We start from the raw sequence: 19,814 nt of genomic DNA on the forward strand, positions 1-19,814 counted from the left end.
TGCCGTGGAGGACACCTCCCCCCCCCCCCCCCCTCCCTGCACATCACTTCTGTTCAGTTACCAGGGAGCTGCATAGCCCAGGCAGTTCAGATCCTTATCTGCCCTTGCAGAGAGTTCAAAAGAATCATTACCTGTGTTCTCCTCACACACAGAGAGTTCAATCCCGGAGCCTATGCTCCTGGAGAGAAGGCTGGCCCTTCTAGAATAATTAACAAGTTCGCTTCTTAATGAATAATTTTTATTAATAAAAGGCAAGAAAGGAATATATAATTAGCTTTCTTGGTAGCAGCACAGTGCATCTAACAGTGATGTACTGCCTAATTTGCTCAGTTATTACAAGATACATCATTGTCTTATATACAGGTATGGCTGAGAACTTTTTCTCTTTTTTTTTCTTTGGGATGGCTCCCTTATTTGGAGTGGAGAATTACTGAAACTTCTACTAAAACTAATGATGTCACAATACTGTTATCTTGGTACACTCTCTTCTTTCCCCACTCAGTAGCTAGGCCTTGAAGCGTCAGCAAGTTTCTACACAATAAGTTTCTATGCAAACTGCTTCTGCCTGTCACCTAAGGACTGTTTTGCTTGCTCATAATGACAAATCACATTCTTTACTTGTGCAAAGCTGTTTAATTATTTAATCAAGGTTATTATTTCCCACTCTCTGGGGGAGTCATCATTACTAAGGCCTTCCAAAAAGTTTCACCACTGCAGCTCATCTTAATTTATCCTACTAGGGAGAGGTTACTGCTGAGCCAGGGCCCCTTCAGAAATGCTAGCCAGCAGAGACCCCTTCACTTCCCCCTTCTTTTGTAAACTTTTAATAAAAACACTCAAAACAGCAGTACTTTACTGAGGGGGAATTTCTGCTCAGTCACAGGACCAAGGATCCATTCATCCCCACCAGGACAGGACTCTACTCCTGAGCCCAGATAGGAGAAGAAGCCACACTGTTCTCTGTAGCAGGAGGAGGGAGCCAACATCACTGGCTTTCAGTGCCTATCCTAAGTCCAGGATCAAGCTAGGAGAAAGGCCACTGACGCCCCCCATCTCTACCAGTAAACACACCCTGTGGCAAAACTTCCTTGGAGCAATTTGTCTAAGAATAAATGGTGCAGGATTCAGCCCCTCTGCCATCTGCTGGAGACAGAGAAATACTGAAATGTTGCAGGCTTCACTGTGCTCTTAAAGTGGTAAGTTCAGCAATTCAGAATCTTCTTCATATCTGCTGGGGGGGGGACGGGGACAGGATGCAAAACCCAGACATGCTGGACTGGTCTGGTGGGATAAGGAATGGGAAATTTAAATCCCCAACTATGTGCAAGGCAATGGTTTAATTATCTATCCTTCCCACAAGGTGACACTATAGAAAGAATAAAAGTTGAGAGAGGGCACCCGATAATCTGATTGGTTAGGTGCTGCATGCTTTGCAGTGAGTTTAGTTAACCAACACAATCCGGTTTGAGCTGAGAATTAAAAAGTCAGAGATGCCTCCTTAGGAATATGGAAAACAGTTTTGAAACAGGTTAAATCATGTTTTGCTCTGGTGGAGACAAGCATTGGTAATCAAAAGGGAGCCAAACCCAGAGGACCATTGGCTAGAGTAAGAGCACGGATAAGAGGGGATTAGCAGGTTTCTGATGATGGCATTTTGCTATTACTACTACTTAATGTTATAGGACAGCAGCAACCATTTTCAAAAAATCATTAAAAGTATAGAAGTTATGTTATTCTGGATTTTATAAACTTTGAGGTATACCACGTGTTTTTTATGTTGTCCTATATAAACTGTTGTGATGTATTTTCGAACCATGGTATACAAAATCTTTTAAATAAATAAATACACAAGCTTGGTTGTTTTTTGTATTACAGTGCGGCTGCCACTTCTTTTTTCTGCTATGCCTTTTCCAGTTCTGCGGTCCATGATGTCAAAACTTGTTCTTGCTAGTGAACAAGGTGAGTTGAGTTGATAAAAAAAAAACCCAAAACAAAATAAAACATGCTTTGTATATATTAAAGGTAGAGATCCAAAAAATAATATTACAGTATCTTGGTTTCAAACACAACTGTTTTCCTTCATCCTAGAAATTAAATTTAATCCTTGCTCAGTATGTAATTTGTAAATTAAGTTCTATGGGAAAGATTACACTCAGGATTAGTTAATCAGTGTCAGTTTCAATTAAGGTTGCTATGTATTGTAATCCACATTTAACAATTATTGGAATCTGTGGAATATAAAAATGTGTAAAGAAATAGCTGATAGGTTAGAATATTCTGGAAATGGTGGAAGATTTGATGTTCATCACATATCAGATAAAATATGTCTAGCTGCAGATTAAAACATTTGTCCTTCTGTATCTGGTTTACAGGTAGCAATGTTAAGACATTTGCCTCCACACCTTGCTGGACCGTAGCCAATAGTAACCTCAGAAGTTTTTTGTTTCCTTTGGACAGGATGAACTTTGGTGCCAATGGTGGCCCTTATGAGCAATGGGAATGGCATTCTCCATACCTGGGGAAGTTGGGGGGGGGGGAAGCTCCCCTGGAGCATTGTGGATGTCAAAGGCACTTCAAAGCCACCATTGCAACCCTGAAGTAGCAGTGCTCTGTGCGATCACAGAAGTCAAGCATCCCTAAAGCCAACTTGGCCTTTAGATATCTTGACGTACTGACTGCAGATAGCTGTGAAGATATGAAGTCTTCTTGAGTAGTCCATATCAATATAGCAATACTGACAGTGTGTTTCATCCAGGGATTCCAAAGAGCTTAAAACTAAAATAAACAAGTTGGCAAAATATTATTCTGAGCTAAAACATTTGTTTCATGTTAACTGCTTCAGAAGGTAAAATGTATTAGATAATGATTCAAGGAAGAAGATTGCAATGTCAGGAGGAAGTAGGTTTACTATAGCACTGAAGTGTTGTCATGCAGCAGTGACACTACAAGAGAGTTTAAAATTTGACTGTTTTTAGGATTCCAAAGAATAAATTCTGTTGTACATAAGAACATAACATAGGATATGCCATACTGGGTCAAACCAAGGGTCCATCAAGCCTAGCATCCTGTTTCCAGCAGTGGCCAATCCAAGTCACAAGTACCTGGCAAGTACCCAAACACGAAATAGATCTCCTTATTGATTAATAGAAGTTTATGGATTTTTCCTCTAGGAATTTATCCAAACCTTTTATACTAACAGGTGTAAATCAACCCTTTGGATTTGGATGCTAACACTCAATTCACATCATCTTGGTAGGACAAAAGCAAAGAAAAGTTACAATTTCAGTAGTGTCTTGGTGGTGCCAATGTGTTTTCACTTTGATGGACCCAACAATGCCCCAAGAGATATTCAAATACATTAACATTTCCTTATAGCCTTCCCCTAATCTGTAACCTTGCGCAACGTTAGCCTGGAGTTCTTTTGACAACTCCTTAGGGAAGATAAGGCCATTGCAGAAAGACTAAATTAATTATTTACTTCTGTGTTTACTAATGAGGATGTTGGGAAGATACTGGTTCCCAAAATGGTTTTCAAGGGTGATGAGTCATGAACTGAACCAAATCACTGTGAACCAGGAAGATGTAGTAGGCCAGATTGACAAACTAAAGAGTAGCAAATCACCTGGACTGGATGGTTTGCATCCCAGGGTTCTAAAGGAACTTAAAATGAAATTTCAGATCTATTAATTAAAATTTGTAACCTATCATTAAAATCATCCATTGAACCTGAAAATTGGAAGGTGGCCAATGTAACCCCAATATTTAAAAAGGGCTCCAGGGGCGATCCAACAAATTATAGACAAGTGAGCCTGACTTGAATGCCGGGAAAAATAGTGGAAACTATTTTAAAGATTAAAATCACAGAGCGTATAGAAAGACATGGTTTAATGGAACTCAGTCAGCATGGATTTACCCAAGGGACAACATGCCTAAAAAATCTGCTTCATTTTTTTGAACGGGTTAATAAACATGTGGATAAAGGTGAACTGATAAATGTAATGTATTTGGATTTTCAGAAGGCGTTTGACAAAGTCCCTTATGAGGGGCTTCTAAGAAAACTGAAAAGTCATGGGATAGGAGGCGATGTCCTTTCGTGGATTATAAACTGGTTAAAAGACAGAAAACAGAGAGTAGGATTAATGGTCAATTTTCTCAGTGGAAAAGGGTTAACGCTAGCAGCTGCCACTTACCCACGTGGTCGTTGTTTCTAACATCTGGCCCCTTCCATACCTTAGACAAAATTATGCATTTGTTTTGTAAAACAGGAAAACAGAGAAACTGTCGTTGGTATAATAAGGCCGCAGCTTTTATTTAACACCTCATGAAAAACTTCCCTGGGTACCCAAGCCAGTATGATGTCTCCACTGCTGCTCACCGTAGGGACCAAGGAAGGCAGCCTTCTCCATGGGCCCCCAGCAAGGGGGCCCCGACCATCGGCGCATTCTGCGCCCCCACCTTTTTGCGCCACCCAAGGCGCTGATCAGCTACCACGCCGTCCTATGATGTCACCGGCACCACTTGCAATATGCCCAACCCGCCCGGGTAACCGCCAAGACACGAGATAGAGAGGACCCTTGCCTCGTGTCCTCTCCCCCCACCCCCCCCAAACAATGAATAAGCGGCGGCCTGTGTCTTTTCCTTTGTCATGCCCCGATGGCATCCTATAGAGCATTATTAAATATGTTGATGAGCACGGGTCCTTGCCCACAGGTCCTTGCCCCCCAGATGTATTATTATTACATCCAGAGCAGCCCTTGAGTCCCTCGAGCACCGTAGTAGGGCAATAACTGTCCCCAACGCATGCTAGACTTTTCCATCCATGTGCCAACCCACCCTTGCGGTGCCAGTCCTAAGTGTGGTCCATCAGGTCGTCCGTGTGCTCTCTTAGCAGCCCACCGTATATAGGAGTGACCAGTGATCCAAGCGAAAAGCTTAGCCCGCTGCAGATCTGCAATATATAATTAAGAATTTTTGGTTATATGTGGTCACTTTATTCAAATAAACATAGGTATTGACCGCCTTGGATTGCTATCATCCAATTCTCTTTCTCATGTCTGCTTGGAGACCAGCTTGCCGGCATGCATGTCCCCACTTCATCTGTTGCTGGTATCTGCTTACGACACAAATGCTCTTTAGCACGAGATAAGGCCTCCGCAGTGCCAACTAACCCAGGCACATGCCTAGCTCACAATGTTGTAATTTTTTTTTGCCTCTAACACTAGTTCCCTCAGGATATTTACAACCTTCGGGCACTTGGCCGATTGTGAGTTCAATTGTCACACCCAAATATTATGTGCTTGTTCCTGAGTCTGTTGCTCCATAATACTGGTGCCACCTAGGTAGGGAAAAGCTCCAAAAACACATGTTCTCCATGAGTCCTGTAGTAATCTATTCTACTGACCACGGTTCTGTACACCATGCACCTTGGCAAAATGCCCCAAAACCCCAACCACCTGAGGCATCAGTATGCATATCCAGATCTTTGCTGGAAAGTGGTGGCTTTTGTATAACGTATACGCCTTTGAAGTCATTGGGAAATGAGCTCCATACCTTACCATCCATACGTATATCCTTTGAAACTCTTGCCTCAAAACCCTGGCCTCCTGAGGCATCAATAGGCATATCCAGATCTTTGCTGGAAAGCGGTGGCTCTTGTATAATGTATATACTATTGAAGTTGTTGAGAAATTAGCTCCATACTCTCTGCACGTATATCCTTTGAAACTGAAATGATGGGTTGCTGTATCCCGACTGTGGCCGCTGCTAGTCTTCTCATGAAGGCTCTTCCCCTGGGAATAACCCAACATGCAAACTTCAAGGTTCCCAGGATGGATTGCGCCACCCATGGCCTTATTTTCTTTGCTGATGTTGCTTGCTGTATTATCCCTCTGAGTTTTTTACCTTCGCTTTGGGGAGCCTGGCTACCCTCCTGTTGGAATGTAGCTCAATGCCAAGGAAGGAAACTATCATCGCCAGACCCCCAGTTCCGCTGTGTGCCAAAGGAACCCCGAACTCCTCAGTGATAGACCGGAACTCTCCCAGCAGGCAGCAGCAGAAGTTCAAATCTCTGGGCTCCACAAATAAGAAGTTGTCCAAAATAGTGAACAATGTTGACTGACTCTGCTTCCAGCTCTGTCACCCACTGCAGCCACAAGCCAAATAGCTTGAAACAAGAACATGACTGAACATCCCATAGGCATGCATCCATCGAAGTAACATTGTTTCCTGAATGTGAACCCCATTAAAGGAAACTTCCCGGGTGTACTGGAATGAGTCAGTAGGCCACCTCCCTGTCAGCCCCCGCCACAAGAACACCCATGCCGCATTCTGAATAATGTCACTGCCGAACCAAAGAATGCATACCGCACCTAGCACTCGCCAGCGACAACTGGCCATCCACATACGATCTGGGGGGGCACGACAAACTCCATACGAGCTGGAATCTGCCCCCTCTCTCCCAGATGACTTCCACTGGCGAAAGGAACACGTTCTGTAAAGGTTGCCGTGGGAAAACATCGGCCGTCCCCCCGAGTGCCCACTTGATCTCCAACATCCTTTGCACACAATTAAGCTGCTAGAGGATGTAGTTAGTGTAGCTGAGTTCAAAAAAAGGTTTGGATAAGTTCTTGGAGAAGAAATCCATTAACTGCTATTAATCAAGTTTACTTAGGAGCAGATTTTTAAAGGCTACACGCGTAACATACGCATGTAACCCAAGAAAATCTGCCCCTGCGCGCGCATGTCCCGGGGCTTGCAAAAAGGGTGGGGCGTGGCTGGGGTGTGGTGGCGGTCCGTGGGCGTGGCAGTGGTCCGGGGGCGGGGACAAGTGCTCTTGCACAGCGGCCTGTGCTGGGGCATGGCACGCCGGCAGCCTGCCAGCACACACAAGTTACGCCTGCCTCAGGCAGGCGTAACTTTTGGAGTAAAGGTAGGGGGGGATTTAGTTAGGGATGGGGGTGGGTTAGATAGGGGAAGGGAGAGGAAGGTGGGGGGCCGGAAAAAAAGTTCCCTCCAAGGCCGCTCCGATTTCGGAGCGGCCTTGGAGGGAACAGGGAAAGCCATTGGGGCTCCCCTCAGGTCGGCGCGCGCAAGGTGCACGTGTGCACCTCCTTGCGTGCGCCGAACCCGGATTTTATAACATGCGCGCGATAGCTCACGCATGTTATAAAATCGGACATAAATTTTCAGATCTGACCCTTAGGGAATAGTCATTGCTATTAATTGCATTAGTAGCATGGGATCTTCTTGGTGTTTGGGTAATTGCCAGGTTCTTGTGGCCTGGTTTGGCCTCTGTTGGAAACAGGATGCTGTGCTTGATGGACCCTTGCTCTGACCCAGCATGGCAATTTCTTATGTTCTTATCATGTATGCCTGCCAGGTCGCAGATGATGCATTGCCAATCCTCGATCCCTCCATCTGACCCTGGAATGGAAAGGCAAATCCCTCCTGGAATCTTCGCCATATCCTCTGTGGACCACTGGGTCCCCTGGTGGGACTCAAACCTGCCGTGTTGGAGGATCACACGAATGAATTACAATGTCAATTAGATGAATATAAGAAAGAAACAAAAAAAAGTTAAATGGGTAAATTTCGCAGGGATTAAAAGGATTATAATGGTGGGTACATATATCCCTGGATGCAGATAAATAAAAAACAACAAGGAAAAAAGAGGGGGGATTTTTCATCTTCGGATGAATTAAATGATGAATTGGAGGGTTCTTCAAAGAAAAATCAAAGAGATCCACGGCACGTGAGATTCAAAGAAGGGGAAATTAATAGTTCACGTGATCCTGACCAACACTCCACTTTTTTAGAACAATGTTCTCGCGGGCACAAAACGATGCAAGAATCCAAATTTCAAAGAGGCAAAGCTATGAGCACATGATACAGTCTACGACGGTGACGCATGAAGATCATTCATCAGTGAATACGGGAAGTGAGGGAGGTTCAGATGAATCTTATGCGGTGTTTAATTTATCTTCTAAGGTTTTGACTAAATCAATGATAAAGGTTTTAAATAAAGGATTCTCCTTTGTCCCGGCCTGCAAATATGATTCATTTAATACCCGAATTGAATTGCAGAAGTTCTTCAGAAGATTACATCTTAAAGAAATTTTTTTCAAATGAAGAAACGACTTGGAATAAAAATGAGTTATTTAAACCGCCTAATTGGATTCCTCCAAGTGCACCGAGTCCTCTATTACAAGCATTTCAGACATTGGTGTTAAATGATTTAGAAGGAATAGAAAATAAAAAGGAATATTTGGCATATAATCTCTCTAAGGAAGAATGGCAAGCCATTCAACAGTTACGAGATGATAAAACAATTAAGATCGTGGCAGCGGACAAAGGAGGAGGTTTAGTGATCTTGAATGTATGTGATTATGACCGAGAGGTCTTGAGACAATTAAATGATCAGCATTTTTACAGGGAGTTAGATGATACTTTTAGTTCTACCGTATGTCAGAGAGTCAATAATATCTTGGAACTGGCTGTTAAAGAAAAAATCATTTCCCAGAAAGAATTTCGTTTTTTGTATGTGGCACATCCTACTATTGCATATTTCTATATATTACCAAAAGTGCAGAAATCTATGACAAACCCACCTAGTAGACCAATTGTTTCGGGAATAGGTACCATCTTAGAACCGTTAGCAAAATTAATAGACCATTATCTTCAACCCCATGTTGCATCTATCACCTCGTACGTGAAAGATTCCACAGATTTTATTAACCAACTAGCTGGGTTACCCCAAGCTAATGACAATTGGACATTGGTGACTGCGGATATTGTGCCCCTTTACCCTAATATCCCCCAAAAAGATGCTTTGCAGATTGTCAAGTGGGAATTAAAAAAAATGGATCTGTCAGAAAAGAGATTACAATTTTTATTAAATATTGCAGAAATTACATTGAATTGTAATTGTTTTCGTTATAATTCTAAATTTTTTCTACAGATCAAAGGCATCCCCATGGGATCTCCCATGGCGCCGAGTGTCGCATGTATGTATGTTGCTTTGTTCGAAGAAAAACTTTGTGTATAGGTCTAGGTGGTTTTCTCAGATTATTACGTGGAAGAGATATATTGATGATTTGTTTTTCATCTGGCAAGGAAGTGATGATGAATTGGAGTAACTGAATGCAAGTGATCCCAATTTGAAGTTCACTGTAATTAAGGATAAGAGAACTGTCACATTTTTGGAAATGCGAGTTTATATTCATGAATATAGATTGGTTACTATGGTTTATAAAAAAGCAACTGATAGAAATACGCTGTTACACTACCAGAGCTTTCATCCCAAGCAATTGCGAGACAATATACACATAGGTCAATTTTTACGCTACAGAAGGTTGTGTACCTCTATAACTGAATATAAGATTCAAGTCCAACAACTGAGTGATCAATTTGCAGCTCAAGGATATGCTAAATCTACCATTAAGAGAGCTTACAAAAGGGCATTATATGCCAATAGGGATAATCTTTTATTACAAAATCAGAAAGAGCCTCTTTCAAGGGATATATGTTCAATCCCTTATTCATCAAAAATTACAGAAATAAAGGCAAGCATATTGAAACATTGGCATATTTTATCCTCAGTGACAAGTTTCTCTGAGAAACCTATTTTTGCAATAAAAAAGCATTGGAATTTAAGATGTAAATTGAAACATCGGAGGCAGATTTCAGAGGAGAATCAGGACCATGGACAGATCCCATGTGGGGCTTGTTCTGTATGTCGACATGTTTTACAATGCAAAGAATTTAATCATTCTAACTTGGCCTATCCTTATAGACTACCAGAGTTGTTTTCATGCAATACTAGTGGGGTAATTTACGTGATTGATTGTCCATGTGGGCTAATTTATATTGGACAAGACCGTTAGAGTTATTCGGTCTCGTATTATTGAACATAGGAGCAGAATTAAAGCCTTAAAAGAACATGCGCCTTTAGTAGAGCACTGGGCAGAGTTCAGACATACAGTGGAAGATATTAAATTCTTTGTGATTAAAAAATTATGTCTTCAGAATGGTGGAGATTTGTCTTTAATGTTGAGAAGAACAGAACAATGCTTTATTTTCAATTTGGGGACGGTAGCGCCAGGAGGTCTTAATGGACCTATAGAGTGGAATGCATTTTTTTAGGTAATTGCAATTGTGCTTAGAATATTGCTAATTAGGTGGTTTGATCTTTGGGAAATGTGGGTAGACGAGTTTTGATAATTTAAATAGGGTGTTTTCCCCGCTAATTATTTAGTTAGTGTGATTGATGGGTTTGCCTTTATAATGAGAAGGGAAGAGGGGTTATGCTATTACGCTATGACGTGTGACTATTGACGGTGAGGACGTCAGTTCCGGTAGAAAGTAAGTTGACAAGATGGCAGTGCGGGTTGAGGGTGATTTACATTCTGACAGTGTTGCCTGTTCAGTTTATAGATAACGGCATTGAAACCATGAAGGTCATGAATAAATGATTAAAGTGATAATAAGCAGTTGTGAGTATACCCATTGATGTACTGAATTGAACTTGTGAGATTACGACTTTGTCATTTAAGGTTAGTATGGATAGTATTAAGAGAGTCGGGTGAGTGATTTAAAATGGGTTTCCGATAGTTCATAGGTATAATTATGTGTGTTTTAGGGCAAGTGTGGAAAGAATATTTCGGAGAGCACTATTGCGGTCAGTCCCAGAGGAAACTCCAAGGAGGGGGTGAAACAAAAATCTTTCTTGGACCAGACAAAAGATATGAAATTTATTCGAGATCGGGAGGATCAGACACAAGATGTGAAACTTAATCGTAATTAGGAGTGGATATAAAATAATAAATCTGTGATTAGAAAATAATATATAAATGAGAAAAAATAGCTACTAATTAATGAAAGATGTTATAAGCCTCTTGTGAAAAAAGATGTTATAAGTTTCTTGTGAAAAAAGAAAAAATTTTGAAATTGTTGATTTTTGACTCACAATGTTTACATGTTTCATGTGGTTTAAAAAGTGGTGTCAATGGATGAGTATATTTTGATTAGATTTTAATAGTCTAGATAGAATGTAATATATTGGATATGAATAAAATACAGACATTTTTGCACAAATAATATATTCTCTGGGTATGTTATGAGTTAATGGATAGAGGATAACTTGTTTAAATATATCCTTGTGTGTTTAATACCTTGAAGGTGCCTGGCTGAGAGGCAGGCGCCCTTCCTGGTGAGCCACCAGGCCCTGCCCAAAGTTCCCGCCATGGTATTGCTGCCTCCAACTTGATGGGTGATGGTGCTTCCTTGAACTACAGGCTCCCAGACCGTTCCAGCCTTACTCCCCGTCATAGGTTCCGCCGGGCACCTCATCAGTGGGTGTGGAGCTGCGCGTGTGAACACACATGCCCAAATTTGCAATCCTGGAATGTGTGTGCTGTTCCGCTACAACACCGGCATGTGTTGTCCTGTGACCGCGCCCTCCCAACTGAATGTCTGCTGAGAGATAATCCTCCTGTGTCTCCCGAGTGCAATCCGTCACCCTGCGTGCCATCTGCTGCATCCAGAGGCCGGCCTGCCGAGCTCCCCATGCGATGAACAGACTCCCCTCCCTTTTGTCCTGGAATTTCTCGTCACAGTTGAGCCACGCCCAACTCTCATGCTCCTGGATACCGGCTGCGCAACCCAAAATGGGACATGCCATGAAGGTTCCCGAAGTCCCACCACGCCTATCATGCCAAGAAACACCTCCATCCAGTCAACGAAGTTCTCTGGACTCCTCGTCTCCCTCTCCCACCGTTGCCAGTTCGCCCCCCGCTTTCCCTCTGTCCTTTGATCTGCGCCATCCATGCAGGACCCGAAAACATCCATGTAGTTTCCCCTCTGATTCCCTTGCGCAGTTGCCTGGGCACGTCCTCCCATAGTTCCGGTAGGGCGATGTGTGCGGGCGGGCCCCTGGACTCCCTGTCCGTTGAACTGTCACCTGCGGAGTCCAAAGATGTCGTGGAAATGAACTGTTTGAGCTGGAACACGCCCTGTGCTTGTGCCTCGCCCCGCACTCCTTTCCAGCTGTCACCGTGTTGTCCTCTGCCTAGTGGAACTTATCCTCTGCCCTCTCCCTACGTCCTCATCCCCAGACTCCCCAGCATTGCCGTCTTCCATCTGCAGTGCCCGATCTGTCTGGCTGGGTCTGCTCCCTCGTCTGCACTCACTCTTCCCTGCTGCACTCCTCCATCTCCCTGTGCCACCAGGCCATCAGATCTGACCGATGCTGGAGCACCAGTATGGGCCCCTGACATGCCTCCTGATTTGTCTCCCTCAAGTGACCTTGGTCCGGTTGCACCAACCTGCAGGGCAGCAAGATGCGCCTGCACTCCCTCTTGACTAGGAAGGCTCCCCGTGGTGGTGCCGGCCGGGACCACCTGGCAACCGATAGAAGCCTTGTCTGCTCATTCCGCCGCATCATCCAATGGCCTTCCCACCCGGCTCTATCCTGGGGATGGGCAGGGGACGCCGTGGCCCCATGGCACTCCTGGATGCCTGCAAGTGCTGCCAAAGTTCTGCCCTGCATGGCATGGCCGACTGCCGCATCCTTGCCATCCCTGCGTCCTAACTGATGACGACGGGGGTAACCATCCGCTCGGCGGACATGGGCACCTGTCGACACGGGCAACCATCAAAGCCCCTATGCGTCTGACAATTACTCCGGCTGGCCTGCGGCTGCATGCCCTCGAGGGGTCTCTGGCATGGAGCATGAGAAGCCATCGCCCTCTCCAAGCCTCGCTGCTGTGGCCCCAGCTCCACCTCCTCCTTCGCACCCGTCTCCATAGTGTGCCCAGCAGCCGACGCTGCCTAGCTTGCCTGCGATTTTGCCGGTCTGCTTCGCTTGTCTGCGGTTCTGCCGGTATGGTCACCCTCCGGGACACCCCTCAACCGGAACCTCATCCGCCATGGGCCCCCCTCCGGCTGTTTGCTGCACCCGCCTGCCCCTGGCACCGCACACTCTCTGCACTTGCACTGCCCTCAGCGTCACCTTCCCTTGCGGTCGTTGGACGCGCTGCATGTAATCTGCGTCCTGCCTGCTGTGCCTCTGTTGAGGTGCCTGCGGGAGCGTTGGTGGCTGGACCAGAAGGCATCTTCCCTTTTTCTTTCTTTATATTTTTTTTTTTTATAAATTGAGCGGGAGATAGCTTGTCCCCAGCCATTCTCCTCTGCTCCTACCGCTCTTCTCTTCCCTCTCTTTTTTGAGCTTCCACTATAGCTACAAGACCTTTTCAGTTTTGTTTTTTTTTTTTTTTTTTACCAAAAGTAAGCTTGACCAGTACACTCCTTAACTTCCTTCTCCATTTTCCAAAGCTGAACTCAAACCCATCACCCCTGGCACTGCAAGCACCACCTCACTGGTCAGGCCTCAGGCCTGGGAACCATCAGTCCAGCACTATTATTTATTTATTTATTTAAATTGGGGATTTGAACCGGCGGCCCACTGCCTCAGTCCTGGTTCTCACTCAATTAACGGTTTCCCCCTTTTATTTTATTTTTTTATTTCCCCCACGTGGCCACAGGGTCTGATCTCCACCTTCTCCCCTGAGCTCAGCCCCCCGCGATCCCACACTCAGGGATGCCTCGGATTTCCCAAGCAATTTCCTTCTCCCAATCAACATTTCCCTCACCACCCAATTCCAGCCGACCTTTGTATCCTTCCCTCTCCAATCGCGCCTGTTCCCTCAAAACCGGACCCACACTGCTCCCACTTCACTTTTTACTTTCCTAGCAGGATGGTGCTTCCAGACTTCAGCCGTTGAGTTGCCATGGCTCTCTCCATCGTGAGTCGAGCCCCTTTTGCCAGCACGCGATCAAAGAGGAATAATGAGCAGGAAAAAGGAAGTGATAATGCTCGTCAGGTTCTTGGTGAGGCCTTACCTGGAGTACATTGTTCAGTTCTGGAGACCATATCTCAAAAAAGATAGAAACAGGATGAAGGTGGTCCAGAGAAGGGTGACCAAAATGGTATGGGGTCTGTATCGGAAGACTTATAAAGAGAGGCTGAAGGATTTAAATATGTATACCTTGGAAGAGAGGAGTTGTAGCGGGGATATGATACAGACCTTCAGATACCTGAAAGATTTTAATGATGCACAAACTTTAAACCTTTTCCGTCAGAAAGTAAACAATAGAACTAGGTGTCACAAAATGAAACTCCAGTGGGGGATGATTCAGAACCAACATCAGGAAATATTTCTTCACAGCGAGGGTGGTGAGATGATGGAGGAGGAGGAGATGATGATGAAGAAAACAATCAATGAATTCAAAGGGGCATGAAATAAACACTGTGGATCCTAAAGGCTGGAGGACAGAAATGAAGAAGAGGGTGCGTAGGGGTAACCTGCATGGTGTACTAGTTACTACCCTTAACAGCAGGCATGAGGATTAATACCCTCAACTAATAGCTTTGATGCTTTTGACGCAACTACATCACTCCCCGTTTTGGCTAGGGAGGGGTAGGTAATAAAAAGAAGAATTAGATACAGATGACAACCAACATGAGGCCTGACCTTTATGGTCTGGGTTATTGACACGCAGACATAAGGGAAAAAGCACAGGACGGCTTCCACAGACAAGTCCCAAAGCAAAGAACGTCAAGCAGCATTGTCTGAATTATCAAGAAGGCTCCTCACCCAGTAAAAATGTTGCCAGCAGTAATTTGTTATGGGTTTGACAATTGCTTGGTTTTGATTGTGAATATTACCACCCTTACCATAAAGCTTGGGGGTATCTGCATGGCGTGCAATTATTACCCTTAAGAGAAACATGGGGGTATCCTGCAGGAATGGCATATACTACCATAAGATGCTTGCTGGGCAGACTGGATGGACCATCTGGTTTTTTTCTGCTGTCGTTACTGTTATGTTATTCCACCATTGATACTTCAGATCATACAATATTTTGTGAATGTACAATTTTTCTGGTCTGTCGTCATGAAAGTTCTGAATATTTAGGATCTTCTTTCCTATCAGATTTGGAAATTGTATAACATTGCACAGCAGGTTCTAGACACTTGCAGTAGCAAAGTTGAACACAGCAACAAAATTGTGTTGCCAGTTTTGACCTGCTTGTTCATTTTTCATACTCAAGAAATAATTTTAACAAAATATTTTATTTTTAGTTCACATTTCCAAATGATAAGGTGAATGCATTATTAGAATTCAGGTACAATAAGTCCTTGCTCCAGAGAGATTACAATCTTTGTGGGTACCTGAGGCAACGGGAGATAAAGTGACATGTCTGGGATCACAGAGAGAGGTCTTGTGGAAAGTAGTTTCCCATTGCTGTAACTGCTAGGCCACTCCATCCTAATGATCACCGTGGCTTAGATTTCTGCCCACAAGAAAAGGGAAAGAAATAACTTGTCTAAACTATTTAACTTGTTGCAGAGGATATTTTCCCATGAAATGCCCAGCTGTGTTGAATTAAATTAAAGGTCCTGCAGGCAGTTTATCCTCTAACTGTACATGCACACAATGCGATCGTCCTGTAAAGATATGATTGTGTCATTTTAAATGAATGAGATCTTGATTCTGGCAGTGAGAGTTTTTAAATACAAATTTAAAGCTTTTGATATTTTTATCTTACTGTTTATTTCTTCTAAACAGGAGCACTCTTTGCTTGCATTGCCTGCTTAGAAAGTTTGATGGGGACTGTTGCACTGATCGTTTTCAATAGCATTTATGCTGCCACAGTCATGTGGTATCCAGGCTTCTGCTTCTTGCTGGCCGCTGGCCTTTCTGTTGTTCCATTCAGCATTGTCTGGTAAGTAAATTAGTCTTTTACTATCGCAGTCTTGACATGTGCTTACATTTTTTTTTTAAAACAAAGCAAACTAGTTATACTGCTTGGAGGATAAAGTACAACTGTGTCAAGTGTATACCCACCTCCTCTCTCGAGCTTATATAATTGCCCACTCCAACCCCCACCTCCCCCCGTCTTTCCCAATTTCTTTAACCAGAGCCATGAAAGAAGCTATGCTACACCAGTATTTGAAACAAAGATCTTTATTAGACAGATATGGCTGCAGCATCGGCCAATTACATAAACAATTCAACCAGTTAACATATTCTCAATACCCCCAAGGGTGACCACACCCTCGCCTGCTGCCTTGCTGTTCAGTAAAGGCTCATTTCCTAGCGTGTAGCAGATGGACTCAAAACAAGTGGGTATAGTGTGCTCGTGCTAGCAGTTGGAGACGGATCTGACGTCAGCACGGGTACATATACCCCCACAGGAAGTGCCGCAAATCAGTAATTTCCGTCTCCAAAGCAGTTTGGAGCTACCTCACGCTCGCTGAGCGTGTTTCCAAATTCTAACTACTAAATTCCTAGACGAAACCTATTGAAGACAAGCCCCGCGCACTCCTGTGGTGATGCCAGGCGCTCACCCAGTTGAGTTTCCCGAGCTGACTTCCGTGGTCCCTCGGAGGTAAGAGCCTCGGTCCGGTGGCCGGTTCGCGGCAGGGACCTAGCCCCCGAGTGAGAAGGGCTCGGGCGCGGCTTGGCCCCCGAGCAAGACGAGTTCGGGCGCGGCTTGGCCCCCGAGTGAGAAGGGCTCGGGCGCGGCTTAGAGGCAGCGGGCGCACTTCCTTATGCACGGCGGTGTAGGTAATTGTCCCCCCCGCAGCCGGAGACCGCCCGGGTTGCAGCCGGGAAGCGCCGAAGACAAGTTAAGGCGTTTATCTTTACTTGGTCTATGAGGAAGTGTGGATTAACTGGGCCTGCCTACGAGGCAGCACGCCAAGGAGGTCGCCATTTTTTGCCTGCCTGCTCGCCTTCGCCGATTAGCTTAGCGCCTGCGATAGGCGCACGTTGTTAGCGCACGCGATAGGCGCACGTTGTTAGCACATTTCTAAGACGCCCGTGTTTAGGCGCACATTTCTAAGGCGCCCGTGTATAGGCGCACATTTGTAAGGCGCCCTTGGATAGGCACACGCTTCTATGACGCCCGTGGATAGGCGCACTTTCTAAGACGCCCGTTCTAGGTGCATGCTATTAAGCGCTCTTGTTAGGCGCACTTTATTGAGCGACACTGAATTTCAGGCGAATGGAGCATAAGAGAGCCCATGCGGCCGCAGAGCCGGCACCTCCAGAATCTGGCATGAAAGCTCTAAGCCTCTGCTCAGCATGCAATCTCAGAGCCACACAGAGCGAGGAAGCAGACTCACTTTGTGCCCAATGTGAGGAGGCCATGGGAGTTCCAGGACAGGATTGGCCTCAGCCCAGCGGTTCCTCAGGGAGCATACCGGACTTAGCGGGCCGCGGCGAGCCACCAGGGAACCCGAGAGACCTGGTGCCCCTACGGCCAGATCTGGCTTCGCTTTCCTGGGTGGAATTATTCAAGGGGATTCTCGCCTTTGTCCAGATGCAGTTTGCTCCTCGAACAGGTCTTTCCGTTCCGGTGGATCCGGTACCTGGCCCCTCGAGACCTAGGCGCAGCCACTCGCCTCCCGACAGCCCCGATTATGGGGATTCGGATTGCTCCCAGGACAGGGAGGAGCCCCCCGAGGAGGGTGAACTTCCCTCGGAGATAGAGCCATATCGGACCATGAGGCGCTTCTTTCGGAAAGAGGATCTTTCAAGCCTGGTCTCACAATGCCTTTCGGAACTGGCCATTCCAGGCCAGGTCACCCAGATGAACCCCCTGTTAGAGGGTCTGCGCCAACCAGCTCACCATTTTCCCCTCCTACAGGCAGCATAGCAGCTAATCGATCTGGAATGGAAGGCACCGGAGGCCTCATTCAAAGGGGGTCAGGCCTTGGCAGGCATGTACCCTCTGGATCCGGCATCCAAGGAGCTACTAGCGGGCCCCAAGGTAGACGCCATAGTTAACGCAATAGTGAAGCATACCACCATCCGGTTGAGGGGGGAGCGGCCCTCAAGGATTCGCATGACCGACGCATGGACACCATTCTGAAACAAGCTTTTGAGGTAGCAGCCATGTCCCTATGAATCGTGACCTGCTGCACCGTGGTGACGCGTTCCTGTTTGTCACAGGCGAGAAACAACACCCAGGGAGCAGACATGGAATCAGCTCTCGCATTTCTCACTGACGCAGCCTCCGACCTCGTCCGTACGGCAGCCAAGGGGGTGTCGTCCTCAGTGGCAGCCAGGAGACAGCTGTGGCTACGTAATTGGGCAGCCGACTCGTCCTCCAAGACACGACTCACAAGAATGCCCTTTAAGGGTTCCTTACTGTTTGGCAGCGATCTCGAGAGCTGGGCTACTAAATGGGGTGCCTCTCCATTACCCCGTCTACCAGAAGGCAGGGCGAGGAGGAGCCAGCGTTCTTTTCCTAGATCATCTAGAGGTAGAAATTCGCAGCGCTTCCACCCTTACAGGACTCGCTATCGAGTACCTCGTTCACAGGCCAGGAACCAGTTGTTTCGGACTAAGCACAACAAGAAGAGAACCGGCTCGGGTTCAGGCCCCGGCTGCACTCCACAATGACAATCAGCTGACTCATCCGGGGGTAGCAGCCATAGGAGGCAGGCTAACCCTCTTCTACCGCAGGTGGGTCGAGATTACTTCGGACCAGTGGGTCCTCGCCATCATTTGAGAAGGATATTACCTGAATTTCTTTCGGCTTCCGCCAAACAAGTTTGTGGAATCTCCTTGTTCACCGCTCAAGGCAGCGGCACTAGAAGTGACCTTACAGAGGCTCCTGGCACTAAAAGCCATAATCCCAGTACCTGCGGGAGAGAGAAATTCTGGGCATTATTCCATTTATTTCATAGTACCCAAGAAGGAGGGCACTTTTAGGCCCGTCCTGGACCTCAAGTCAGTTAACCGACACCTACGGGTCCCCAGCTTTCGCATGGAAACTCTACGGTCTGTCAAGAATTCAGTACAGCCAGGGGAGTTTCTTACCTCCCTAGATCTGTCGGAAGCTTATTTACATATCCCAATCCATCGGGATCACCAGCGCTATTTACGCTTCAAAGTCCTGAATCAGCACTTCCAGTTCCGAGCTTTACCCTTCGAGTTAGCCACCGCGCCGCGGATCTTTACCAAGGTAATAGTAGTAGTGACAGCGGCACTCAGGAAGGAGGGAATTCTCGTCCATCCCTACCTGGACGATTAGCTGATCAGGGCAAAATCACCAGAGGAGAGCCACCGGGCAACCAACAGAGTTATAGCTCTTCTGGAAAGCCTCGGATGGGTGGTCAACATACACAAGAGCTCCCTACAGCCGTCCCAGTCACTGGAATACCTAGGGGTCCAATTCGACACCCGAGAGGACAAGGTCAGTCTGACCTCCAAGAGAAAATCAAAACTCCAGAGTCATCTACAGGCCCTGCTGAGCACCAGCCGGCCCACAGCTCGGGATTACCTACAGGTCCTCGGCCTCATGTCGTCCACTCTGGAGGTAGTGCCATGGGAGTGGGCTCATATGAGACTGTTGCAATGCGCCCTTCTATCTCGATGGAGCCCACGATCACAGAACCACACCATACGCCTACCTCTACCGACCAGAGTGCGGTATCAGCTACGATGGTGGTTGCAGCCCGGCCATATGAGCCGGGGGTCAAGAATGTCCTCACCACAGATGCCAGCCTGAATGGATGGGGAGCTCACTGCGAGGAACTCACCGCCCAAGGGCGGTGGACCAGAGAAGAGACGAGGTGGAACATCAACCGACTAGAGGCACGGGCAGTCAGGCTAGCGTGCCTGCGATTTGCCCACAGACTTCGCGACAGAGCGGTCAGAATGATGTCGGACAACGCCACCACGGTGGCATAAATCAATCATCAGGGCGGAACCAGAAGCCAACAAGTGTCCCTGGAAATAGCT

The 19,814-nt window shown here is 46.1% G+C and overlaps 1 protein-coding gene across 2 annotated transcripts in view; it reads left to right on the forward strand.

Annotated features, from left to right (window-relative positions):
- Positions 1-19,814, forward strand: part of LOC115092092 (solute carrier family 46 member 3-like) — a 61,295-nt gene that overhangs the window by 26,741 nt on the left and 14,740 nt on the right. The window contains exons 4-6 of one of the 2 annotated variants that reach the window (XM_029602614.1): positions 1,876-1,959; positions 8,957-9,002; positions 15,627-15,761. In XM_029602614.1, coding sequence (XP_029458474.1) covers positions 1,876-1,959; positions 8,957-9,002; positions 15,627-15,696 — 200 coding nt within the window. In that variant the 3' untranslated portion in view covers positions 15,697-15,761. Of the gene's footprint in view, positions 1-1,875; positions 1,960-8,956; positions 9,003-15,626; positions 15,784-19,814 lie in introns of those variants that run through there. The other variant, XM_029602613.1, reaches the window with a different exon arrangement.

The sequence above is a fragment of the Rhinatrema bivittatum genome, chromosome 5 (genome assembly GCF_901001135.1).
Source record: "Rhinatrema bivittatum chromosome 5, aRhiBiv1.1, whole genome shotgun sequence".
NCBI classification, from domain to species: Eukaryota; Metazoa; Chordata; class Amphibia; order Gymnophiona; family Rhinatrematidae; genus Rhinatrema; species Rhinatrema bivittatum.